The sequence below is a fragment of the Antedon bifida genome, chromosome 8, assembly GCF_963402885.1.
Source record: "Antedon bifida chromosome 8, ecAntBifi1.1, whole genome shotgun sequence".
In the NCBI taxonomy this organism is placed as follows: Eukaryota; Metazoa; Echinodermata; class Crinoidea; order Comatulida; family Antedonidae; genus Antedon; species Antedon bifida.
Genome location: NC_136233.1, coordinates 3,976,822 through 3,991,726, shown reverse-complemented (window position 1 = coordinate 3,991,726; position 14,905 = coordinate 3,976,822). Strand labels below are relative to the sequence as shown.

At 30.4% G+C, this 14,905-nt stretch overlaps 1 protein-coding gene across 5 annotated transcripts in view; it reads left to right on the top strand.

Moving 5' to 3' along the window:
- Window positions 1-14,905, top strand: part of LOC144850801 (uncharacterized) — a 162,783-nt gene that overhangs the window by 133,552 nt on the left and 14,326 nt on the right. For all 5 annotated transcript variants that reach the window (XM_078708248.1, XM_078708247.1, XM_078708246.1 and 2 more), the window contains one exon: window positions 14,208-14,411. In XM_078708248.1, the coding sequence (XP_078564374.1) occupies window positions 14,208-14,411 (204 nt within the window). The remainder of the gene's footprint in view (window positions 1-14,207; window positions 14,412-14,905) is intronic.

Genomic DNA, 14,905 nt, shown 5'->3' with positions numbered 1-14,905 from the left:
TGAACAGCTCTCTGCCTCAATTGCAAACTAATAGCCAATGGTCAGGGATCACTTCCTCCTTGTAAAAGTCCATATTAACTCGGACAGTTATTTATTGCTAAGCATTCAAACTAGAATTGACACAGTTGTGATTTGAAGAGCCTTTCTTGGTTTTATCCATTATATTATTGCTTTTGTTAATAAGATTTGATTAATTTTTACGATTTTTTTATATTAATTTTTAAAAGCAATAAACCTGTATTTTCAAATGGCTATTACAATATTAAATTCTCATATTCTTTAATCCTATCATTTTGATATCAAAAATATCAACATTTTTTTTTTTCTGTTATTCTATGTAATAATTCATCACACAGTTAAAAGACAGACTGTTTTATTACAAGTAATTAGATAATTTTTCAACATTCTCTTTCCATTTCACTCGTTGCAAATAAACATTCAGTATTTGGTGACTGTGAATGTCGAAAGCAAGCTCATAGAAAGAATTTGACCCTCAGAATTTGGTCGTAATTTTACAGCCGTTTGGTTTTTTTTTTCAAATACACAAAGGCCTCAAGTTGAAAATTCTCAAAATATATCACAAACTCAAACGAGCAATTTACTCACCTACTGTAATTGTTAGGATGGATCCAATAATGCATGACATGTGATAAATTATCAACCAATCAAATAGCAAGGACACATTTGCTGTAATGTAAAGAAATAATTATCTATGGTTATAACAAACAACAATAACAATTACAGTTATTAGAAATCATATTTTGTTTTTGATGTATTAAAAAGAAACATTATTTCTTAATTGTTATTGCACGACAGACTAACTCAACTTTACTGAAGATTTCTGATCATAGCAATCAATTAAATGCAGAATTAATGAATGTACAGTATTATGCTATACCTTTGACATTTGATATACATGTCTGCCATCACACCTAAAACTCAACATTTAAATAGCATGACTAAAAAAGATTAAAATCACATTTTCTTTAGTTTCAGTTAATTTTATATTGATGAGGTTAATTAAATTTACTGTGATGGATCATCGTTGTTGAAGTTGTTTTGATAAATTTAGTCACTCAGTTATTCCCAATTGTAAAACTTTTTTTTCCCTCTATTTTGATACAATATGCCCGTGAATGTTACGCACAACTAATAGCTCCATTTCCCTCGCCCAATTGTACATACTTTGTTGGTCTATAAAGTAAATGAAAGGTTTATATTAAAATTAGAAATAGTTCCACAAACCAATAATTTTTTTTTTTAAAGAATTGTTTTTGCTATAAATAAAAGTTGATGTTGGTATGTCCATATATGGACATAATGATGTCATATCACTACCATATTTGGAGATATCACTACCATATTTAGACACATTACACTTTCTTTGTCAAACTAGTTTGATAGTGTAGACAGAGCTTTAGGTTATTTGGCTTTAAAATTTCCAGTTTTACAATATTATTTTGAATAAATTATAAAGATTTGAAATTATAAATCAATAATTGCATTACCATCATTCTTTATTACATAGTATAATGTGCATCACACCCAGATATTTTTAGAAAAGCTAAATTTTATTTCATTACATGATTTGGCTCTTTCTTCGTTTTTATGGTATTGATTAAAATATAGATTTTTAGAAAGTAATTGGTCTTATGATGTACTTCTGAAAATGTAAATAACGTTCAATAATAATAATAATAAACTATCAATCTAATTACTTTGATATTTTTAATTTTGCAAGAATGTCCATTCTTCTGATCTTTGACAAGGTTTGAAAATTGCTCTACGGAAACCATTTTAAAAATTCAATCGCGGATTTTAAAACTGATTCTTTATAAGTCGACTCCTTCCTGCAACAAAAAAATACCGTTTTTCAGCATTAAAATATTTGCTCAGCAAAAACAAGCCCTTAATTAGGGTGTAGTAACATGCTTTTTTAAAACACAACAGCCTGAAAAAAATTCAGTAGAGCAGAATGCTATTAGCTCTTGGGAAAAAGTTGTTTAGCATGCCTTTGAAGTTCTTTTCGTACATGTAATGTGCCGCGTAATTATACGCATCTTGGACATCGTACATTGATTGTTATAAATCGTGTAGTTCAATCAGGTGTGAAATGTAAAACCCATTTTTCACAAGATATCCCAAGAAGGTAGTCAAGTTCAATAACATTTATTCAACACTAATGTAACAATAATGGTAACAATAACAACAAAATTGTTTATAATAATGCTAAACAAGAAAGAGGAATAATATATAAAGGAAATAAAAAGAAAAGCAAATAAATAAAAATATACATAATAAACAAAGAAACTTGGGATGAAGATTAGAAATATAAAGTACTTGTCCAGAACAAAAGTAAGAAATTAGATAAGTTCTTCTGTGTTGTATTTATACTACATGCTTTTAATCAGTGTCAACAGACCTTGAGGATAGTGTGTGAGCTTCTAGTTAAATATTTATATAATTAAATTTATTACATTATTTATTAATTAATAATTTTCCATTGTAATGTAATCTGGATTTGTTTTAACATTATTGGTTGGTTCATAAATATTACAGTATATCGCCATAACTATGAATTTCAAGAAAAACACATTCATTCCTTGTATTTGTTGTCCATTTTTATTCTTCTTTTTAAATTTATTACATTATTTTTTAATTATTAATTTGCCGTTGTAATATAATCTAGATTTGTTTGAACATTATTGGTTGGTTATTATATTGCCATAACTATGAATTTCAAGAAAAAAAAAATTATATTCCTTGTATTTGTTGATCCATTTTTATTCTTCTCTTTAAATTTATTACATTATTTATTAATTATAAATTTTCCGTTGTAATATAATCTGGATTTGTTTGAACATTATTGGTTGGTTATTATATCGCCATTTCAAGAAAAAAAAATGTTATTCCTTATTATTATTATTCTTTATTGTATTTGTTGAACCATTTTATTCTTCTCTTTCCAATGTAGGTGTTTTTGCTAATGTTTTATTCATGTATTGGTTTGATTTCCATGGTTTGAGGAACTCTGAACGCATGCAATGAATAGTAAATATCTTCTAATATAAATGTAATCTCAAATGACATTTAAGTATAATGCTACTAAAATTTGTGATTTTTAATCGTTCAAGTTCTTCTAAATTTTATCAAATACTGTTCAAAAATTACAATTCTTCATCGAAAAGTGATGAAAAAATTGCTGGCATTTTTCATTAATTATTCTATAATTTATTAGGTTGGTGCGTAGCTTTTGTTTTTTCATTATATTTTAATTGACCCCGCTATTTTGAATAGTAATTAAACTTCCACATACTATAAGCCATCAATCTCAGAAGAGTCTATTATGATACTTATTATGGAATATTGTCTACAAAAAATATATAAAAATATTGATTATTCTTTTTGTAATATGCATCTTTTAGAGGATGGTATAAATAGAATCTGCTTTATCTTTAAAAAGAACATAGTTTAACTTTCTTGTCTGCCTCCAATTTATCTTGCATCAAACTACGTACCATTTGATTATCTTTGATACGCGGAACATGAAGACCTTTGCGCTGACGGTTTGCACTGCCATGCTTTGAGCACGATATATGCAATTAGCCTCTAGACATGTAATACGTAATGTTGTTAATGTTTGTAGCAATCCTATGACATGGCAGATTCCTATTGGTTGGAATTGTCCATTGATATTCTTACAATAGTCGTTGATTGCATAAACTTCCTAATTAAAGACCACTTTCCAAATATATATAGACCTGTCTGTTATATGCATGAACACGAAATAAATATAGCCAAGTTGAACTGATTCTAATTAAAGACCACTTTCCAAATATATATAGACCTGTCTGTAATATGCATGAACACAAAATAAATATAGCCAAGTTGAACTGATTCTAATTAAAGACCACTTTCCAAGTATATATAGACCTGTCTGTAATATGCATGAACACAAAATAAAGATAGCGCAGTTGAACTGATTCTAAGACCACTGCTAAAAAAAACAATAACCCTGATTTTAAAATTTTAATAGTTACAATAACTGCATGTTATTTGTAAACTCTGTCTACACTATCAAATTTTAATTGACAGAAAAATGTTATGTGCCCATATATAGACATGATGATGTCATATCACTACCATATTTAAGCATATCACTACCATATTTGGGCACATCACACTTTTTTTTGTCAAACTAGTTTGATAGTGTAGACAGAGCTTTAGATAAGCTCATTGAGATATATTTTTAGCAATTTTTCTTGCACATTAAAAAAAAAAATTATCTTACGCTTTTTGTAGTCAAATTATTCTATTTAGAAAAATGAAAATAAACATTTTGAGTGTTTACTAATGAGAAACAAATAAAGTAGAAGTAATTTTTGAACGTGAAATCCATCAGTTAATGAATGTATATGTACCGCAAGCATTGAAAGAGATTGCAATGAATAAATACACATATACAGTCCTACTTTGTAATGTAGCTCAAATTGAGACGAATAATTACAAAAGCCTGCAAGAATTATTCAAATGAATAGGTAAAGCTTTTTACAAATCAACAAATGAGGACTATCGCGTACGTCATGCGCTCACTGATTACATACGTATAATTTGCGGATCAGATAATTTTTTTTTAAACCATAAATGGTAAATCTAACCTTTGTTGTAGAGAAGTGAGGTTATATGGCGTATTGGTATCAATTCGTTGCGGGATTGTTTTACCTCCTATTATCATTATACCGCCTTATTTATTAGGGACTGAACTAGATTACGATTTGATGGGAAATTGGTGATTGCCAATGCATTTTACATGATGTTCTATAAATAACCCAGACTTGAATATGACACGCTCTTGGTGATAATAATGTAAAAGAATGATCATATTCCAACAATAACAAAAAAATCACATGCCACTTCTTTATATCAAAATCAATATTGCACATGAAATAATATCAAATTATAAATAGAATTTATAATGTATGTCCAACATTGATTATTTATGGAAAAAAAACAATGTCACAAATGGTTGTTGGCATTATTACAGAGCTGTGTTTTGGTTGTTTTAGGGTTTTTTTTTTCTTCCGCTCCTTCAGCGCTTTTGCTTACTATTATTATTAACATTTTATTAATTAAAGACACTTGCCCTAATCTAATCTAGTCTAATTTAAAGTCACTAACTATATGGCATATTGCGATCATGTTTTCATCTATGGTTAAAAATGTGAAAAAAGGGTTGCAGAATAATACACAATCAAAATGTTTTTAAGGGGTATTTTATTCTCTGTAAATACACGTATTTGGATCATTTTACCTTTTAGAAAATAATTGAATTAGTTACTTTAGGATGATAATATGCAACTGATCTGTAATTCTGTCATTTGTAAAGGTCAGTGTCAATAATACTTGTAGTTAAATGATTTAAATCATAAATAAAGTGAAGATATCCCACTCCGTCACTATCAGGTTTTGTTTTTTTTTCAAAATTGTTTTTGCAAAATAAACAATTTTGGAAAAAAAAAACCAGACATGGACCAATGCATAGAGTGGTTTAAGGTTTGTGAACAGATGAAGAGGAAGAGAGACACCCAAAAGATGCATTCCACGATCCACCATTCAGCATTATTATTCATCTACCAATGTTTGTACCATAAAATAAATTTACAAATACTTTTATTTTTATAGCAAAATAAAATCAATGATGAAATGATATGTTGAAATTAGTTGCCTTAACAAAAAAAGGGGCTTAAAAATTGTAAATTTTGTCATCAAATTGTATTATTTTTGTATTAAAATTGAATATTTAGTTCTCTTTAATTACATCATTAATTGATATTAAATTGGGTCCTAAACAATATTTTATGTTACTGACATATCCAACCCAGTTACTGTATGCTTGCTCCTTTGTTTGCAGTGGGGCAATTCCATAGTGCAGAGGATTTTTTTCCATTTTTTCAAATTATACCAATCAAACTATATTTGGTATCAAATTAAAGATTATTTTATAGAGAATTAGGTTATATGAAAAAAAAAAAATTAGCGCCTTGATATGATATGGAAAATTTGATTCAAAAATTGATACCTAAAAATGTAATGAAAATGAGAAATGTATGACCTTTTTTAGCTTCAGTAATAAATAATCAGAGTGGTGTAAAAAGTTAAAATCCATGTTATTTCAGTTTAGTACATTACATTTTAGACACAAGACAAAAAAAAAATTAATTTCTGATTTTACATTAATTAATTTTGGCCCAACAATAATGTATCATTTTTTGTAATTCCGACACAAAAAAGTGTTTTTTTTTAGGATTTCTAATAAAATAATAACTTCTGTAAAAAATCAAGACTAATGCAAATCAAGCAAGAGTATAGACATTATATTATGATAATTATTGTTTTTAATTTTTTTTATTTCTTAAGTTATTGAAGTTTTAAAACTGAAATTCCGTCACAAATCATTGGTTGCGGAATTACGTAATTCCACAACACTATTATTTAACATAGTATTGATGCAAAAACATTTTTTAAGCAACTTTTTCTCAGCATGAACACAGCTACCAGCAAAATTTGTACAAAGTTTATGTGGTTGTTTATTAGTATGGATCTATGGCTTCTTTTGTTCGATTTTTTTCTCAGGCCTAGGAACTGTAATAAGTTATTTTGTTATTTACCACACCTGCCATTAATTAAATGCGAACAATGTCCAATGTACAGAATAAGTTATTACATAACTTCCAGACTTTTCTCATAATTAAAACTAATTCATGTGACTCACTTGCACTCTCAGAATAATTCCCATTGTACAGAAAGAACAACTCCCATTAGTACGGAATAAACTATTCTTTTAAAATTTCTATTGGCTATTCATGACAACGCCTACCTTATTTGCATTGTTTCTATTGGGTGACAAATAATGTGGGTGACACCTGACTTCTTACCTATAGGTATATCTAGGCAATTGAAGTAATATTGTTTTCATTTATCAACCAATTATCGGAAAAGCAATCAATAGAAACTTAACCAGTCATGCCGTTATCATCTAAAGAAAGATCCAGGAGGTATAGAGAGCGTCTAAAGGAAAATGGAAAACATGATGACTACAAACAGAAAGATCGACAGAGAAAGCAATCAAAAAGAGAGGCTCTTACACCTAGAAGTTTGCAGAAATTGAAATGTTCTCAGCGAGAAAATACAAGACGCCACAGAGCTAAAAAAAGAGCCATGGAAGAACAAGACGGAGCCAAATATTCTGCGCAAAGTCTTGGAAAAGCAGTGAAGCATGCTAAAAGAAATCTGCCTGGGACTCCTCGTAAGGACTTCCGGTTTAAAGTTGTACAAGTTTTATCAAGAGAATTTTGCAATGTTGAGCTTACTACGCCCATTAATACTGGCTGTCAGGGTATTGGCAAGGAAGTTAAGGAAACTGTTGAAGCATATTTCTGCAAAGACGACATATCTTGGCAGAGTCCAAATCGCAAAGATGTTATGGTTATAAAGACAGATGGTGAGAAAAGACATGTGCCAAAAAGATTTTTACTGATGTCGCTCAGAGAATGTCATTCTCTATATCTATTAAGTCATCCAGATAAACCTATTGGACTGTCTAAGTTCTGTTCTCTAAGACCAGCTTTTGTAAACCTATCAAAGGATTTCCCACATACGTTATGTGTTTGCAAATATCATGAAAATGTGAAGCTTCTTTTGCAAGTCGTGAAAACTGCAACAAAGTGTGAGCACGTTAGCACAGAATTTCGCAATTTTATTGGATCAATAACATGTGACCAAGAAAATAAAGCTTGCATGCTGCAGAGCTGTGATGGCTGTTCATCCAAATTCAATGACCTTTTCTGTTTCCCAAACATGAATGACAAGTCTATCGTATGGCATCAGTGGATTTCTGTCGAAGGCCACATGGAAAAGGTTCAACAACATGGAACACTGTTAGAATGTGTTGATCTCCTTCGGGAACAAGTTCCTGCCTTTCTGATTCATACATTTGTGAAACGACTACAGAGTGCAGCATTTGAAGCGCACAAGAAGAGTTCTTCAACTGAAATGGCTGTTGTGCAGATTGATTTTGCTGAAAACTTTTCCATCATTCATCAAAATGAAATACAAAGCGGGCACTGGAATCATAGCCAGGTTACCATCTTCACCTGCTGTGTTCATGCTGGAGATAAAGTATATTCATATGCAATTGTAAGCAATGAACTCAATCATGGGAAATATGAAGTTGCGAAATACTTGGACTTTATAATACAGGACTTGAAGCTGAAATTACCAAGTTTGCAGCATATCAATTTCTACAGTGACGGGGCTGCCAGCCAGTTCAAACAAAAATATTTGTTTGAAAATATAACGTATTTTAAAGATGATTATGGAATCACATGTGCATGGAATTTCTTTGCAACATCGCATGGAAAAGGTGCGGTAGATGGCATAGGTGGTGTCATTAAGAGCATGGTTCATTCAAAGATAAAACTTGGCCGATTCGTGAGTGATGCTGAATCTTTCGCAAAAGTTGCAAGTGAAGCTGTGAAGGGGGTAAATGTCGTCTACATTTCGGCTGAAGACATTCAAAAAGATAGAGCAAAGATGGATAGTCGTTGGGAGAATGTTAGATCACTCCCAAGTACACACAGCACTCATCATGTAGTCCCTACAGGACTCCATACTGTGAACTATGCACAACATACTTCTTCTAAAGACAAGAAAGAGTTCACTTTAGTAGTTGATTCAAGCAAAGACCATGAAGTTGCCACAACATCAGTAGCTGACTCATCATCTGCACCAACGTCTGTAACAAAGGAACCGACAAAGGAACCGACAAATGAACCTATAAACGCACAGAAAGGAGATTTTGTTCTTATCAAATATACCATAGAAAGAAGCAAGAAAATTTTTAACTATGTTGCAATAGTTGATGACATTCCTAAAGACAAACCAGAACTTAACATTATTCATTTATATAAGTTTGATAAAGAAGGGAAGATTTTTGTTGTTAAAGACTTGGTTGGGACTTATGGGATAATTAATAGAGATCAAATTGTATCTGTACTCCCAGCACCATTGATGGACTCTAAAGAAAGGTATCACTTTAAAGAACCACTTCCACAGACTATGGGATAAAATGTTTTTTGGAATACGGTCAATAGTCACTGTTAACTTAAACATGTAAATAACATTAATTCAACTGTATAATTCCGTAATCATATTCATATTTCACCTAAATATCACAATAGAAAATGTAATTTTATTCTTATCAGATATTGGTATGTGTTCATTATTATATTTAGTAATATTTCTAATTCAAAATACTCTAATATAATCCATATATTAAAACAAAATAAGTTGATATTTTTGTGATATTAATATCTGTTTTTAGAACCATTAGTTCAAATGAAATAAAGTTTTTTTTTTAACATTGCAACAATTTTGTAAGACTGTTTTTTCTTAATATATTGTGTTTTGCCTTTAAAATTATTCAGAAACCCTTATTAAATAAATTTAAAGATGGTCTGCAGATTTCAATTTCAGAGGTAATTCCGTCACTGTAATTCCGTCACAGGACCGTGTGTCAAATTATTACTATATATCAAAAACTGAAACTTTTTTTTAAAAACAAAAACTTATGTTCAATACTACATTAAATAATGGCTAAATTGAATGTATTAATTTTTAAAATTTCCAGTACAATTCACAGAGTTTTAATGAAATGTTTAGGGGTAAAAATGAGGTGGTTTTTCTGCGAAATTCCGTCACGATATATGTTTTATGATATTATAAAAAAATATGGTTGGTTTTTTAATTTTTTTTTTGTGGAAATAATTAGTAGAATCACTAGCTATTAAACTATTAAACTTGTTTTGAAATCTGAGTTAAACTAAAAAAGATACAAGGAATTAAAATGTAAAATTATGGAAAATGTGTAATTCCGTCACCGTGGAATTGCCCAGTGCGACATAAGGCCGCAGCCTTTTATTGATTTTGCTATCAAACACTGAATAACCAGAGTGTCTTATTTCTCACTAGTAGCTTCATGCTAACTACATAGATCAGACAATTTTACCTCACTTGCTCAATGTGTGTCACATAATTTTCCATATGAAATCAGAAATGCTATATACATATAACAACTTGTAAGTTATTACAATTTTTGATGGCAACTTAGAAGATTATCTTTAGGAAATGGAGGAGTTTTCAAATAAAGTAGACCATTTATGTGAAATTTGAAAATTAATACTGATATACTCTGATAATGTTTTTGCTTTCAATTAAATCTAATATTACTAATGTTAAATGTCAGTTAATAGACTCTGTAAAATAACACTCATGTTTATTAAAAATAATACTCTAATATACTACTAGTCTGTTTATATTAATGAACCATTTTAATTATTAAATTCAAAAGCAATTTTTGTTTTGAATTTAATAACAACTCGAATCATTTAGAAAAGTGGTTTACAGGCTACTGGACCCAGGGTCCTGGGTTCAAGTTTGTTCTCATGACAGAGACTATGTTTGTGTAGAGCATCTTGTGTATGTTTGTCTTTGTGATTATTTAATAGGAGAGGCTGCTTTATTAGCCAATAGCCTTAAAACAGCTACTGTATGTGGCAATCTAGCCTCTCCAGGCGTCTCCAAACTTGGTCATAAATAAAAATATAAATTTTTAAAAATGCAATAAAAAAGAAATAATATTAAAATAAATAGTAAATACAGTAGAACCCTTTAAGGAACATAATTGGGACCCAATAAAGTGCCCCTTAAAACTAGTGGCGTTACCGAAATATGGGTTGAAAACTACATCATATTTTCCCTAGTTTGTTTCTCAGGAAAGTGTACACTGAATGGGGGTGTGCTAAGAAGGGTTGCACTGTAGTTCTAATTAATCATTAAATTTTATGTCCTTGAGTAACGAGTTTTTTGTTTTTTTGAAGTTCAGTACAGTAAATATATTACCTGAAATAGAAAATTTATCAAATATTTGCATACTTAGATTAGCTCTACCTTTTTCTACTGGGTGGATCTTGACAAATTGGTCTGATTGTTCTTTTTTTAAATGGTTGAGAGGTATGGAGAATGTTTTTGTTTTTGTTCAGTACAGATCTTGTATAGATGCATTATCACAATATAGCAGTTTTACAGACAAATGAAACATGCCTACCTAAATTTAATGCCATTTTAGATTTCTTGCTATTTTTCCCTTTCAATTACTATGTATTATTTTTATTCCGCTGTGTTTATAGATTAAAAGATATTACTGTCAGTATATCATGCAAGATTGATGAATTATGATGGGGTATGTCAGACTTGATTTGACTACGTGATGATTCAAAAGGGTTAAGCTGTGTTTCCAGTACTAAAACAGCACCATCGTAATCAATCATTCTATTACATCCATTCTATCAATGTTTTGAATCATAACTGTTGCCAGAATATTCACATCATTTTCACCCAGTGTCAAATTTGATTTATTTCATTGCCAATGATACTGCTTGATAATTTGTACCTAAATTTGCTGTTGATATTCAAATCACACATCAGTTATCCTTGAAGTTGAATTCATAGATACTTGAATGTTGGACTACTTAAAAGCCACTTGAATGTTGGACTACTTACATTCGTTATTTGTAAGCATGGCTATACTCATATAAACAGTAACTAAATCATATCAGGAAAAAAAGAAATTAAAGGCCAAGTGCAGACAAAAACATTTGGTTGATTATTCATTCCAATAATTATTGATTTCATAAGTTTTGGGAATTTTTTTTTAAATGTAAAAGCACATATGAGGCATATTTCAAATTTCCCAGTAAAATCCCTATTCTTTTGTACACTAATGTTGTAAATAGAGAGACATTTAACAAAATTGTTGGTATTTTATTTTCCCACTATATCAAAAATTATCCACTGTATACCAACAAATTATGTTCTGGTTGGTTAGTTGACTAGTGAAGTTTTTATAGCAGAATTTTGACAACTTCTATATTTAACCATTTTAAGAGAAATTTCTGTTTTATATTACAGAATTTATTTACATTTAAACTTTAAATTTATGCCTGTATCTGAGCTTTAAGGGCATGGCAAAGGGCGCGATATTTAATATTTCGACTCTATTGAAGATACAGATAACTAGGGCAGAATGAAACTGGATCGGCACATGCATCAATATTTCTTGAAAATCATTTAGGCATAATCTGTTTGGTATACCTATTTTTTTTTTATGAAACAATTATGGACGTTGTCGTGCAAACAAACAAGCAATTAATGTACTTGGCATTTTGACAAGTACTGTAATGTTAAAGTACAAATATATCAACCCACAACAAATCCATAATTTTTTTTTTTCAAATAATAACATTTGATTTCGTACATTGACTTTTTATGATGGGAGAGAATCGGAAGGACAGAACAATAAGTGTTTTACGATGTTGTAACTATATTGAACAATTCCTTATAGTACCAGCATTAGAGCACATCTTACACTGTAAATTGTGTATTTATAGTATCATTATAAGTTAACGAGTGACTTTACACTGTTAGTGCACTGTTACATTTCCGTTGCAATACACTAAAAAAAGAGAAAATAGAACTGGGGACAAAGAAGGTGATTTTTTAAGAATTGAGCTTTGTGGTTAAGTCCAGTATCATTTATTGTCATTTGTTTTAAGAAAAAAACATAGAAATTCTGTTTGCTCTGTTGGCAGAACACAATATCAAACGGACACAACATGTACTCAAAACAAAAACATTACAAAAAGTGTCTACATGATGTTAAGGCTTTAATTGCTCCTGGAAAGAAACTATTTGTAAATCGTGCCTTATAATAGAACGAAATCGCCGACCGCTGCGCATCAACTGGAACATACTAGAGGCCAGATGAAATTGATCATCTTTGATAGCCACTGCCTTTTTTTTTTTTTTTTCCAGGATACTGTGTCTGGCACAGTTTTTTTCATGACAAAAACCAACTCCACTTTCAAAGACCATTCTTGTGTAATGTTGGCAACACAGTGAATGAAATCACTAGTCAATATGCCTGTTTTCAGAATAATAATTTAGAAAAATAAAATGAAACCATCATTTTTATTGTAGTATAGTAAAGCATTTTTAGTGACTCCGGGAATTTGCCATAGTAGGCAATCAATAGGAAAGTTTCAATTTCCGACGACCTATGATATACGCATATTGTGTCTTTGGTTAGAATCTGCCAAAAGTCGAAAAAGAGTAAAGGAACACATCCCAATGTTCCTGCACTCACATAATTATTAATTTGCATGACATAATTAGCTTCTAGGTCATACAGTAGGTCAGCACCAATTAAAAATTCCTTTTAGGGCACTATTTTATGTCCTTTTTAATGTTTTTTTTCCTGAAAATTTGTGAATCTCAATATCGCCTTTACCTCGGGTCAAATAATAGAGTTTACCGATTATTATGTAAATTGACTTTCGTTTATGAATAATCATATTTTTATGATGAAATAAATCATTTTTGACTTGTATGTGGCCTTCTAAACCATATGTTGCTATGGATAGTCAGAGGGCTGTGGCTATATGAAATATATGAAAAATATTGAACATTATTTGCAATTGTTCATGTTTTATTTATACTGGTGCAGTGTATCCTATATATTTGCATCAAGTAGCAAAAAAGAAAACAAAATATACAAAATAAATAAGATATATCTTATTTATTTTTGTATTATAATAATAATACTGTAACTAGATCAAATAAATGCATTAAATTTAAATGTACAAAAGAAGATAGATATAAAATTTGCTGAAAAAAAGGTTTCCCACCATGCCCAAAATTATGATCATGATTGAATTCTATATTTAGAATCTTGATACTGTGTGTATTGTTGGTATGCATTTACTATGTATTTAGTATTTATGTAATAGCCATTAACATTTTTTTTCAACAGTTTAAAAATTTAATTCAACTCAATCCAAGGCTGTAGCCACCAAACCCTTGATTGTTAACTTTTTTTCGACCACTGCACCATTTTAATCCTTGTGGCTACGGCATTGTATACCAAAGAGCTATATCAACAAGTTTGGAAAAGTCTACAATCCAAGTTTGGAAAAGTATACAATCCAAGTTTGGAAAAGTCCACAATCCAAGTTTGGAAATGTCCAAAATCCAAGTTTTGAAAAGTCCACAATCCAAGTTAAAAAGTAATTATTTTTCTTGTATTTCAACAGACTCGATGAACACTATGATCGTTATGGTTATCCAGCTCTTCGCCCTCATTTCATCCCTCTTTCAACACATCCGGGCTTACCAACAATGCCTCATCCATCGATGCATCATCTGCTTGGGGTACGACATCCCATGGACCTATCATTGCAATCATCTAACCTGCAAGCAGCCTCTCTAGGCTCTCATCATCTGTTAGCTATAGATAGGTATGTATTGATAAAAAGCATCAAGCCTGTAGCAAGTAGGGAGGGTTCCCTTTTCTAGAATTGAGGAAATGGTCATGAGTAGGCCTAGACAGTTAGGCCTATTTACCATCACTTTCCACTGCTAGTCTCTAATTTGAATAGTTCAGTTCAGTAAAACACCCCTTCTTCCCAGGATTATTATACATTATAGATACAAAACAATAAAAAACAGAAGTGTTACATTTGCAATCTTGTTCTGTGTGTCTACATTAGTAGCATTCTATTGAACATTTAGTTTATCCACTTCTAACAACAAACAAATCTATAAATTGTAAACAAATATAGTATAAAAGCACAGTTGGTATTTATTTACCAACAAACAATGCCTGTTAAAACGCCAGGTGTCCAGTTATATTTACCTGTTGATACAGGTGTCAATGTATTTCAAGTGTTAGTAAGTGTTGTTATATAAGTACTGTACTGCAAAATCTCGAAATTGGAGACTGAAAAATAGA